This window comes from Stegostoma tigrinum, chromosome 23, assembly GCF_030684315.1.
Source record: "Stegostoma tigrinum isolate sSteTig4 chromosome 23, sSteTig4.hap1, whole genome shotgun sequence".
Lineage (NCBI taxonomy): Eukaryota > Metazoa > Chordata > Chondrichthyes > Orectolobiformes > Stegostomatidae > Stegostoma > Stegostoma tigrinum.
In genome coordinates, this window is record NC_081376.1 from 20,544,868 (window position 1) to 20,558,717 (window position 13,850).

Consider the following 13,850-nt stretch of genomic DNA (forward strand, 5'->3'; position numbering starts at 1 on the left):
GTTACTGTGTTCTTGTTAACCTGTGCTAGCTTCTTGATCCCATATGCCCCTTGTTGAAAACTCTCATGTTCATGTTTGAATAATGCTGTAAATAATAACCTTCCATTACACCCTTAACACCACACCACCCCCCCCCCGCAAAATAACAGCGACATCTACTCTTCATCCCATATCTACTTCCCCAAATTCTATTCCAGTGATACCTGTGTCTTATTTAGCTCTCTTTAGCTCTCAATTTGCAATTCCCTCCTAGAAATCCTTTCATCCTTAAAAATCTTCCTTAAAGTCCACTTCCTTAAACAAGCCTCGATAACTGACACCTCTGAATATTTCCTTTGTGGCTTGATATCCTTATTTGCTTGAGTTTCTAAAAATGTCATAGATTTTTTTTCTGCCTTACATGTGTATTATTCAAATTCAATTTGTTGATGTTTTATTAGTCCTGTAGAGTTTATACCAGAATGTTCAATCAATTTGGTATCTGTGTAACAAAAGCTGACGTTCTGTGTTTGTGTCAAAATGTTTTTTTGCAGGAAACCTGATACTTGTTTCAGCACCTGCAGTGTAGTATTGGCTGTAACAGTGCTTCATTTAGAACTCACTCCTTCAAGTTGAGCAGTATATGGTACATAGTGAATTGGTAAATTGAGCCATGATTTAAAATACGTATAAGACCACCAGTTGGCCTAAGAGATTTTGGTAAGCGAAGAAAACCAGCTAGCATTTCTCCGCCTGATTATGATCCATTCGTTTATTCTTGAAAGTTCCTCCCCAGTGTAGGCCAGCTAGTATAGCTCCCATGGTGGAATAGTCAGCCAGTACCTCTCTTTTAAGACTTACAATTCACCATTTCTAATTTGCAAATTGCACTGCAGTGTTTCTGAAAATTATGGAATCATATCTCAGCAACATCGAGCCTGTCTGAAAGAGAATTGCATGTAATATGTAGGATAGGCTTATTGGCACAGTGCGTCTGTGCCAGAGATTATATTTGACAAAAATCTCTTGCCACCCTCCATTTGTTTTTGCTAATGGGATGCATATATTGGTTGGAAGGCCAGGATCTGTTGCCTGTTACTCTTTACCCTTGAGGGAGCCACCTTCTTGAACATGGCAGTCCGTGTGGCGTGGGTGAATCCATAGTACAGTTCAGAAGGCAGATCCAAATTTTTGACCCAGTGGAAAAGAAGAAACATCAATATAGTTCCAGGCTTGGGTAGAGTGTGACTCAGTGGGGAACTTGTAGGCTGTACAGATTGCATATTTGGGATGTATTGTTGATGAAGGCACAATGTGTTTCTGAACCCTACGAAGTCTCATGAAATCAGTCCACTTACACCCTCTTCATAAACTTGCGTATTTTTTTGTCACCAACAAATTTAGTCATCATTTATACTTTCCATCACTTTCTTCGAGTAATTTATATATATCGTAAAATATTGAGGCCCTAGCCCTCATCCCTCTGGTACACCATTCATTACATCTTGCCACTCAGAAAATGACCCATTTACCCACACTCTGCTACCTGTTAGCTTGCCAATCTTTAATGCTACCATATTACTCCTGACACCATTAGCTTTTATTTCCTGTAATAACCTTTGATATGGCACCTTACCAAATGACTTCTGAAATTCCAATCCATTGCATTGGTCTATTTTCCTTTAGCCAGAGCACATGTTATACTTCAGTGAACTTGAAGAAATTGCTTAAACATGACATTCCTTTCACAAAACTATACAGACTCAGCTTGATCACCTTGAACTTGAAGTGTCCTGCCATAACATTAATAATGGTTCTAACATCTTCCTTTTGACAGATGTTAAACTATGTGGCCTGTAGTTTCCTGTATTTCTCCCTCCTTTTTTTAAACAAATGAGTTACTTTTGCAAATTTTCAATCTAATGAAACTTTACCCAAATCCAGGAAAGTTTGGAAAATTAAAAGCTCAAATGTTGGTGAGGTGACTTCCTGTTGATTAACATCTCTAGGCTCTCCTCAGCCAATGAATCGCGTACTCTTCCATATCAAACGCCAGTTGGTGCAGCTTGCAGAGGCACAGAATGAACTGTGGGTAGTGGACTTCAATGACTGTCAATTAGAATAGCTTGTGATAATGGGAACTGCAGATGCTGGAGAACCCAAGATAATAAAATGTGAGGCTGGATGAACACAGCAGGCCAAGCAGCATCTCAGGAGCACAAAAGCTGACATTTCGGGCCTAGACCCCTCATCAGAGAGGGGGATGGGGTGAGGGTTCTGGAATAAATAAGGAGAGAGGGGGAGGTGGACCGAAGATGGAGAGAAAAGAAGATAGGTGGAGAGAGTATAGGTGGGGAGTTAGGGAGGGGATAGGTCAGTCCAGGGAAGACAGACAGGTCAAGGAGGTGGGATGAGGTTAGTAGGTAGATGGGGGTGCGGCTTGGGGTGGGAGGAAGGGATGGGTGGGAGGATGAACACGTTAGGGAGGCAGAGACAGGTTGGACTGGTTTGGGGATGCAGTGGGTGGAGGGGAAGAGCTGGGCTGGTTGTGTGGTGCAGTGGGGGGAGGGGACGAACTGGGCTGGTTTAGGGATCCGGTGGGGGAAGGGGAGATTTTGAAGCTCGAGAAGTCCACATTGATACCATTAGGCTGCAGGGTTCCCAAGCGGAATATGAGTTGCTGTTCCTGCAACCTTCGGGTGGCATCATTGTGGCACTGCAGGAGGCCCATGATGGACATGTCATCTAAAGAATGGGAGGGGGAGTGGAAATGGTTTGCGACTGGGAGGTGCAGTTGTTTGTTGCGAACCGAGCAGAGGTGTTCTGCAAAGCGGTCCCCAAGCCTCCGCTTGGTTTCCCCAGTGTAGAGGTAGCCACACCGAGTACAGTGGATGCAGTATACCACATTGGCAGATGTGCAGGTGAACCTCTGCTTAATGTGGAATGTCATCTTGGGGCCTGGGATAGGAGTGAGGGAGGAGGTGTGGGGGCAAATGTAGCATTTCCTGCGGTTGCAGGGGAAGGTGCCGGGTGTGGTGGGGTTGGAGGGCAGTGTGGAGCGAACAAGGGAGTCACGGAGAGAGTGGTCTCTCCGGAAAGCAGCCAGGGGTGGGGATGGAAAAATGTCTTGGGTGGTGGGTCGGATTGTAAATGGCGGAAGTGTCGGAGGATGATGCGTTGTATCCGGAGGTTGGTGGGGTGGTGTGTGAGCACGAGGGGGATCCTCTTGGGGCGGTTGTTGTGGGGGCGGGGTGTGAGGGATGTGTTGCGGGATATGCGGGAGACGCGGTCAAGGGCGTTCTCGATCACTGTGGGGGGAAAGTTGCGGTCCTTGAAGAACTTGGACATCTGGGATGTGCGGGAGTGGAATGTCTTATCATGGGAGCAGATGTGGCGGAGGCGGAGGAATTGGGAATAGGGGATGGAATTTTTGCAGGAGGGTGGGTGGGAGGAGGTGTATTCTAGGTAGCTGTGGGAGTCGGTGGGCTTGAAATGGACATGAAAATTATGGCTGATTTGTTAATGTTTCGAATTCCTCATTCCCATCTACCCACAAAAATGTTGATTCCCCTGCCTAACCAGAATCTATTCATCTCTAAATTTAAAATGTTCCATAATGTCAACTCCACCACCTTTTGAAGCACGGAATTTGAAAGTTGCACAACCTTCTGAGAGAAATAACTTTCCTCATCTGTATCCTGAAAAGGCCACCCCAAAGTGTAAAACAATGCCCTTTAGTTCTCAATGTACCCAAAAGAGGAAGTATCCTTTCCGTATGAGCCTCATCAAGACCATTCAGGATCTTGTGCAGTTCAGTCAAATTACCCTCACTTTTCTGAACTCCGTGTAAACAAGACCAGCCTTTCCAACCTATTTTCATGAGCCAATGTGCTTATTCGAGGTGTCAATCCAGTAAATCCCCTGTGAACCCACTCTACTGCATTAACATCTTCCTTAAGTAAGGAGAACAAAACTGTGCACAGTACTTGTGGTCTACCAATGTGTATAACTGAAGCATAACGTTCTTACTTTTATGTTCAGTTCCTCTTGTAATAAAGGATTGCATTCTGTTGGCCATTAATTATTCACTCTAGCTGCATACAAACTTTTTATAACTTACATCCAGATCACCGAAATCCTTCTGGACCTTGGAATTCTGCAGCTGTTGGCCTTTTTTTAATTATTTCTGTCAAAGTGAACAACTTCACATTTTTCCACATTGTATCCCATCTTCCAGATATTTTTTCCCTCTCACAGTCCGCATCTCTCTGTTTCCAATGTCATCTTCATGACATGTTTCTTGCTTATTTTGATGTTGTCTTTGAATTTAGCTGCCATTCTTTCTTTCCCCTAATCTAAGTCATTTTTGTAAATTGTGAAAAGTTGACCCCCTAGGACAGATCTTTCAAGATTCCATGTGTCACATCCTGTCAATCAGAAAAAGACCTATTTATGCATATGCCCAGCAGTACAAATTATATTCTTCCTTTATTTTTAGGAGAACACCACCACCTGCAAATTCCTCACCACGCTACACACATCCTGACTTGGATTTGTACTGCTGTTTTGTCATTATTGCTAAGGAGCTCCAATCCTAACACCATTGTGTAGGTAGTGTGCAACCATCACCTTCTCCAGGTGATTAGGGTTGAGCAAAAGTTGGCTTAGCAGTGATGGCTGTAGCATGTGAATAAAACAAACGCAAACTATGCTGCTTTCCAGAATCATTCCATGATATTTGAGTATTCATGTCCTAACAGCTTTTCGGATAGTTTCTTCTGAATTCCCATTTGGATTTATGAGTGGCTGTCATATTTGTATTTGAATTTTTCTCCTAAGAAAAACATTGTTTCTGCATCTACCCTATCAAATCGATTCAGTTTGTGAATATATAAATATACAAAATGGATGGGCAGAAAACGATCAACCATCCACTAAACTGATCTCACACTCTGGCCAGTGTGTCACAACTGACATCTTGTTCTTGCCTGTCCTTCCCAAAGTCAAGTAGTGTCCTAATGGAAGAAAACAGCTGGAAAATGAGATTCCAAATGGCAATGGCAATCAAGAAGAGAATTATTCAGGATGTAAACAGATGTGTTTAATCAACTGCTAGCTATTATTTTCTTATTTCTTGTTCTCAAACAGGAGCATCCCAGAGGAGAAAATGAAAGGAAGAATTCTATTTGAAGGTGCATCCGTCAATGGAGAAAAGCCAGCAGTAACATCAAAAGATAGACCCAATTTAGAAGCTGAACCGAAGAAGAGCAGAGCCTGGGAGCGAAGAAAAGAAGGACGCTCCAAAACATTTGACTGGGCAGAATTTCGTCCAGTTCAGCAGCGGCCCAGTGGAGGACGTGTTCACAGACCTACTTCCATGTATGTCAGAGACATGGCTAATCCTGCAACAGACTCTCAAGAATTGGAAAAGGACCGTGCACGGCGGCGAGAGGAAAGGCGCAGACGATTTGAAATGACTGATGTTTCTCTTTCTCCGGGTTACAATGATGCAAACAGGATGGAGGTAGATGGGGCCACCACAACCACCGTATCCCCAGGACCTAAAAGTGTTGATGTTGAAATTGAGCATAGATGGCAGCAGGTGGAATGTACACCATTACGTGAGGAGAAACAAGTTCCTATCCTCACTACACAGACCTCCAGTGAAGGAAGACCTCCAGCCCAGGACTTGATCTTAATACTGGAGAAAGAGGTAACTAATCATATATGATTTAACAGTGGATTTTTAAATTATTCATGGAAACTGTATTTAAATAAGTAGTATTAAAATGATGCATCCTAATTAAAACTGAAGATAAATAGCTTTCAAAAAGACCTCCCTTTCAGGTTCTCAGCCCTAACTGACAAGTCTGTCTTCATAACCCAGCCGTCTATCGCTTGTAACATGTGACTGAATCTGCACTATAATTTCATTGCTTCTACGTTCCCTGTAGAACAACAAAAATTGTACATAAAGTAATCTAATTTCCTAAAAGTTCAACCTTTCTTGTTTGCTTTTATGTTTTCTGTGTCTGTAGAAGTTAAAGACTCTTGTTTAATTGACCTGTCTGCATCTACTGCTCTCTTAATGTCTTGTGTACCTACACAACTAAGGTTCCCCAATTCTATTTAAAATGGTCCACTTTCTTTGTCTACATGGATATCTGAAACATATTATTTCACATTTTCCACACTGAAATCATTTTGTTACATAATCTTTCACAATCTTTGTCACAATTTACCATACACCCAGCATCTTCAACAAATTTTAATATTTCCTCAGTTTATAATCTTACATAGAACATTACAGCACAGTACAGGCCCTTCGGCCCTCGATGTTGTGCCGACCTGTCATACCGATCTCAAGCCCATCTAACCTACACTATTCCATATACGTCCATATGCTTATCCATATAATCTATATATCTATATAATCTATAATCTTGTTTGGTTAATGTATGAATGGAGTACGAACAGCCCTAACATAGACCCAGGTGCAACACTATTAACTACACCTTCTTTCTTGACATGTAGGAGCAGCAACTTGGCCCATTGAGTCTACAAACGAGATTGTGGCTGATCTGATAATCCTGAATTCCACTTTCCTACCTTATCAATGTAACCCATTGTATCCATTACTGATTAAAATCTCTCTAAGCCTTGAATATTCTTAATGACACAACCTGTCAGCATCCACCTAGTAAGTTAAACTAACAATATTGTGTGTCTCAATAAGGTTTCCTGACACTTTTCTAAATTTCAATGATTGTAAGCCCAATTTACGAAAACTCTCCCCATAATACAGTTCCTCCATGCTTGGAATCAGTCTAGTGAAACTGTCTCAAATGCCAGTGTATCTTTCGATGGATAAGGGGATCAAAACTCTTCTCAATATTCTGGCTGCAGTCAGGTTTGATAAATGCTTTGTATATTTTTAGCAAGACCTCCTGATTTTGATACTCCATTGCCTTTGAATTAAAGGCCAAAACTCTTTTTGCTTTCCCTGTTGTTGAACATGGCTTCCAACATTTTGTTATTGTTATGGACCTGACCAAGTGCCTGAAAATATGTCACAGAGATAGCCTAGAATGTAACTTTTATCTCATTTAAAAGCAAGTGTTCTAGATGTAATTTGATTTGTCAAACCATTAGGCTTTTGGAAAAACTCACTTAGTATTCTTATACCACTGTTCGAATACAAACAGAAAAGAATTGGCATAACTTTAACTCTATTAAAAGAAGCTTGACATCACCAGGAAAAAAAAACTCACTTGACTGGCACCAATACCAACGCACACTTGCTCCACCGCTGACGCTCAGTAGCAGCAGTATGTACAATCTACAAGATACACTGCAGACTTTCATCAAAGATACTTAGACAGCTTCTTCCAACCCACAACGACTTCCTTCTGGAAGGACAAGGGCAGCAGATATATGGGAAGTCAACCACCTACAAGTTGCCCTCCAAGCCACTCCCCATCCTGACTTAGAAATATTTCGCTGTTCCTTCAGTGTCGCTGGGTCAGAATCCTGAAAATCCCTCTCGAAGAGCATTGTGGGTCAACCTACAACAAGTGGACTGCAGTGGTTCAAGAAGGTAGCTCACTACTACCTTCTCAAGATCAACAAGGGACGGGTATTAATTACAGGCCAGCCAACGATACCCAAGTGAATTAAAATAATTCATTCAAACTGTCTATATCTTGCTTTGTGTCATTGTCACTGCTCACATTCCCACGTATTTTCGTGTCATCCACAAACTTGGCTGTGGTACATTTACTTTCATCATCCAGGTCATTAAAATAAGATGGAAATAATTGTGGGCCTCGCAGTGATCCTTACGGTACTCCACTAATTATAGCTTGCCAGCCTGGAAATGGCCCCTTTATCCAAACTCTTTTTTTTAAAATAGTCGTAGAATATTATAGCAAGAGGCCCTTCAGCCCGTCACATCTGTGCCGATCATTAAGTACCTGTCTAGTATAGTCGCACTTCCCAGCATTTGGTCCACTAGCTTCGTTTGTTGCAGCATTTCATCTAAATATTATTAAAATGTTGTAATGGTTCTCCCTGCCTCTACCACTCTTCCAGGCAGTGAGATTCAGATACTTATAACTCTCTGAGTGAAGAAAATTCACTGTAAATCTCCTCTTAATCTTCTACCCTTTGCCTTCAATTTATGTCCCATGGGAACTAACCCCACTAATAAGAGGAAATATTTTTTTCCTACGGACCCTATAAATACCCCTCATAATTTTGACCTCAGTCTGGTCCCCCTGCAAACTTCTCTGCTCCCCAGCATATGACTTTCTATTCATCGCTGAAATGCTCCAGCCTCTGGGCAACATCCAGGTGAATCTCCTCAGCAATCTCTCTAGAACAGTAGTGTAGTGACCAGAATTGCACATTGGTTCAGCAACAGCTAGAGCACAATGTCCTATACAGCACCATCATAACCTGCCAGCTCATGTATTCTATGCTTTGACCAATAAACACAAATATCCATATACCTTCTGAATCAACTTATCATCCTATCGGATTGCCATCAAGGATCTTTGGACATGTACAAAATCTCATTGATGTCCAGTATGTTACCATTCATCATGTGTTCCCTTGCCTTGCTGGTCCTCCCAAATGCATCATCTCCCACTTTTCAGGATCAAACTCTATCTGCCACTGACCTGTCCATCTGACCAGCCTGTCTAAATCTTCCAATAGAATAAATTATTCCTCCTCTTTATTTGCCATACTACCAATTTTAGTATCGTGTGGGAACTAGCTGATAAAATCTCCAGAATTAATGTCGAAATAATTAACGTACATTGCAATCTACAAGAGGTTGAGCATCAAACCTTTTGGGTATGCCACTGGATAAATCTTCCAGTCACAGAAACAAACAATAACCAGCACCGTTTGCCTCCTAACACTAGATCTATTTTGGATCCTGTTTGCCTTACCTTCTTGACTTGTCTATCATGCAACACCTTGTCAAAAACCTGACTGAAGTCCATATTGATCATGTCAACAGCACTACCCTCCTGCATATACCCATCCACCATCTCCAAAAAATCAATCAAATTTGCTAAAAAAAATCTGTGACAAAGCCACACTGTCTATCTTTGATTAATCCTTGTCTGTCAAAGTGGAGATTCCTACCACTATTCTTGAATACTGTGTTAGCTGTCTCCCAATCAATTTTTCATCTAAACCTGAGTAAAGTAGAACAAAGAAAACTGCAGCACAGAAACAGGCCCTTCGGCCCTCCAAGCCTGCGCTGATTGAGATCCTCCGTCTAACCTGTCATCTATTTTCTAACGGTCTGTGTCCATTTGCTCCCCGCCCATCCATGTACCTGTCCAGATATATCTTAGAAGACGCTAATGTGTCTGCATCTACCACCTCCACTGGCAACGCATTCCAGGCACCCACCACCCTCTGCGTAAAGAACTTTCCACGCATATCTCCCTTAAACTTTCCTCCTCTCACTTTGAACTCATGACACCTAGTAATTGAGTCCCCCACTCTGGGGGAAAAAGCTTCTTGCTATCCACCCTGTCTATACCCCTCATGATTTTGTAGACCTCAATCAGGTCCCCCCTCAATCTCCATCTTTCGAATGAAAATAATCCTAATCTACTCGACCTCTCTTCATAGCTAGCACCCTCCATACCAGGCAACATCCTGGTGAACCTCCTCTGCACCCTCTCCAAAGCATCCACATCCTTTTGGTAATGCGGCAACCAGAACTGTACACAGTACTCTAAATGTGGTCGAACCAAAGTCTTATACAAGTGTAACATGACCTGCCAACTCTTGTACTCAATACCCCATCCGATGAAGGAAAGCATGCCGTATGCCTTCTTGACCACCCTATTGACCTGCGTTGCCACCTTCAGGGAACAATGGACCTGAACACCCAGATCTCTTTGTTCATCAATTTTCCCTAGGACGTTTCCATTGACTGTGGAGTTCACCCTTGAATTAGATCTTCCAAAATGCATCACCTCACATTTGCCCAGATTGAACTCCATCTGCCATTTATCTGCCCAACTCTCCAGTCCATCTATATTCTGCTGTAATCTCTGACAGTCCCCTTCACTATCTGCTACTCCACCAATCTTAGTGTCATCTGCAAACTTGCTGATCAGACCACCTACACCTTTTTACAAATCATTTACATATATCACAAACAACAGTGGTCCCAGCACTGATGCCTGTGGAACACCACTAGTCACAGGTCTCCAATTTGAGAAACTCCTTCTACTACTACTCTCTGTCTCCTGTTGCCTATCCAGATTTTTATCCATCTAGCTAGCACACTGGACCCCGTGTGACTTCACTTTCTCCATCAGCCTGCCATGGGGAACCTTATCAAACGCTTTACTGAAGTCCATATATATGACATCTACAGCCTTTCCCTCATCAATTAACTTTGTCACTTCCTCAAAGAATTCTAAGTTGGTAAGACATGACCTTCCCTGCACAAAACCATGTTGCCTATCACTGTTAAAATTGGGTATTTATCCAATTTTAATCTTGTTAAACTTATAATACCTCTTCCCTCTCAATGTTAATTTGTTCAAGTTTATCATAGTCACTGTCCCTGATTTCTATACCAACCATGTTCTTGAGAGTGAATTAGTGACCTGAGCTTTTGTCTGGCTTTTCTTATTCTCTCCACACTTCTCATTAACCTCCCAAATTGATCTTAATTCTTTACAGATTTGAGCTGTTCTGTCCATATGCTCATTTGTGTGCCCCACTGTCCCAAGAAGCCAAGCCCTTTCTCCCGAACCACTTTTCTAAAAATACATCTGTCTCCATAATTTGGTTGTACTTGTCTGAGCATGCAGATAATATTGCAGAAGTTAAAATATTGTGATATCCTGCTTCTTGATCTAACTTCTACGCTTTAGGACTGTAGGGCCTGAATCCTGTTTTTTCCTATGTTAATCAACCACAACTTTCATGACCTGCCCGTTTCTACGTAGTACGCTCATTGAGTTATGTCCCTTGTAAAGAATCTAGAAAGCACCTCTGCATTTGGAACTTGTATTTATAATTACATAGAGATGTCCAGCATGGAAACAGACCGTCCAGTTCAAATTGTCCATGCTGACCAGATATCCTAAATAAGTCCTGTCCCATTTACCAGCATTTGGCCCATATCCCTTTAAAACCTTCTTTTTCATATACCTATCCATGTGCCTTTTAAATGTTGTGATTGTACCAGGCTCCTCCATTTCCTCTTCCATATACGCACCACCATCTGTGTGACAAGTTGCTCTTTAGGTCCATTTTAAATCTTTCTCCCTCTCACCTTAAATCTGTGCCCTCTAGTTTTGGACTCACCCCACTCTGGGGAACAGACCTTGTCCATTTACCCTATCCGTGCCCCTCCATCTTATAAATCTTTATAAGGTCACCCCTCAGCCTCTGACACTCCAGGGGAAATAGCTGCAGCCTATTCAGCCTCTCCCTATAGCTCAAACCTTCCAATCCTGGCAACATCCTCGTAATTCTTTTCTAAACCCATTCAAGTTTTACATCATCATTCCTATAGCAGCAAGACCAGAATTGCATGTAGAATTTCAAAAGTGGCCTCACCAAAGTCCTGTACAGCTGCGACACCATCTCCCGGCTCCTATACTCAACGCACTGACCAGTAAAGGCAAGCATACCAAATGGCTATCTACCTGCAACTCTGCTTTCAAGGAACTATGAACTTGCACTCCAAGATCTGTTGTTAAGCTAAACTCCCAGGAGCTTACCAGTAAGTGTAAAAGTTCTGCCCTGATTTGCCTTTCCAAAATGCAGCACCTCACATTTATCTAAATTAAACTCCATCTGCCACTCTTCGGCCCATTGGCTGATCTGATCAAGATCTGTACTCTGAGGTAACCTCCTTCACTGTCATTCCACCTCCGATTTTGGAGTCATCTGTAAACTTATAAACCATACCTCCTATGTTCACATCTAAATCATTTGTATAAATGATGGTAAATGAATGTCCAGTCCTTTCATGAGTCTCTCTCCTCCTTTTCAACTACGCTTCCTCTCTTTTTGGTTAACCATCTGATCTCTGGTGCCAATGTATTTCTTACGATTTTCTTGCTCAGTGCTGTATGTATTCATCTGTATTATTTATTTGACTGTATCAGACACCCAGGAGTACGACTTTTACCTTGTTTCTCCTTCACCCCAAATAGATGGTGATCCACTGTCCGTCCTTCCTAGCAATTGTTCCTTTCTATCTATTGGGTGACCATCTCCTGTACTATGTGTTGTGGAAATTTCCTTTTCCCGGAAAATACAAAATATCTCTCATTTAATCATTCAGAAAATTTGAACTTCAGTGAATTTGTCTAGAGATGTGTCTTATATCTCTGGTTGTTCTGGAAAAGAGTTTCCAGAGACTCCTGTGATGTACATTCTGAAAAACAATAGTTTCCACTATCTCTCTGTAATAAATTGAATTCAAAAGGACTCTAAGTCACATAATTGACAATAGTTTCAAGCTAACACTAATCCTTTAATACTGAATTCCCAGTTCAGACCAAACACATGTTATTCAATTTGCTCGACTCCAACTGCCTCTTGCTTTGAGATGATTTCAGTAAACTGTACAATCAGTGGTTACTCTTGCAGAAACCTTAATCCTTGGCCTTTCAAATTTAGGGGATGTGGAGCTATTGTGGCAATGTTACTAGACTAATAACTCAGACCTCCAGGCTAATGTTCTACAGACGTAGGTTTGAGTTCCACCATGGTAGACGGTGAAATTTGAATTAATTAAAAATTTGGGATAAACAACTGGCTTAACCGTGACTATGTAATCACTATCAATTGTGGTAAAAATCTATTTGGTAAACTAATGTCTTTTAGGGAGGGAAATTTGCTATCCTTACTCGTGTGACTCCTGACCAACAGCTATGTGTTGACTTCAGGAAAATTAGGGATGTGAACTAAAATCTGTCCCAACCAATGACATCTGCATCCCATGAACAAGAAAAAAATCCTATTCTGTCCCAGTGCTGAAATCCTGTTCAGCCAGTTGCCTGTCAGAAAATATTTACTTTGTTACCTTCTTGGCGTTGTGACTTTATTCATCTAATTTCTCAATAAACAGCTATAATTCCTTTCCCAATTATTTAGCTGCTATAAGAATCTAGTGTCTTACCAGGAGTTGTAATTCCTGTTTTATAACCTCCCAGTTATTCTTCTTCTCAATCATCATCTCCTCCATTCAAAGGCTATAACTGTTAGCTTTAGTTGTGCTTTTTACCTCCACAGTTGGAGCAATCTCACCAGGCAGTCTTTAGGCTGCACGAACAAAACAAGGAGCTGCAGGGGCAGCTCAGGGCTGCTCTGGAGAGGGAACACAATGCACGGGATGGTTATGTACTGCAGGTGAGCAAATGGATAGCTATTATGTTGCATTGATCTCGTCTTTTATGCATCATTTTGGGATTGTTAATATGTCAAAACGCTTGTTAACTGTTGTTGCATTCCTGTATTTTAAATAATCAGCCACAGCACTTGATTTAATGTTAAGAATAGCACACTAAAAAAAGTTCTACATTTGTATAGTTATAAATGTACACATATGCCAAAGGAACACATTGTATATTACAATGCAAGTGGCTCACCTCTCCAGTACTGTAAATTCTTACTAATATATATCTAGTGTATTTTGTGCTTAGTGCTCTAATTGCATGTTTGTGTGTGGCACAAAAACTAATTTTTGGGGTTACTGAGAATCGCATCTCTGGCCTTTGCTATCAGGACAAAGTAGCTGAAATACGAGATAATATTGAACTATACATATCTGCTTCTTTTCCTCAGATGATTTAATGTTGCATGGCTTTGGT

At 41.5% G+C, this 13,850-nt stretch overlaps 1 protein-coding gene across 7 annotated transcripts in view; it reads left to right on the forward strand.

The window, feature by feature from the left end:
• The window catches only part of LOC125462154 (myosin phosphatase Rho-interacting protein-like), a 184,718-nt gene that overhangs the window by 151,159 nt on the left and 19,709 nt on the right, over positions 1-13,850 (forward strand). For all 7 annotated transcript variants that reach the window (XM_059653974.1, XM_059653972.1, XM_059653976.1 and 4 more), the window contains 2 exons: positions 5,128-5,692; positions 13,273-13,389. In XM_059653974.1, coding sequence (XP_059509957.1) covers positions 5,128-5,692; positions 13,273-13,389 — 682 coding nt within the window. The remainder of the gene's footprint in view (positions 1-5,127; positions 5,693-13,272; positions 13,390-13,850) is intronic.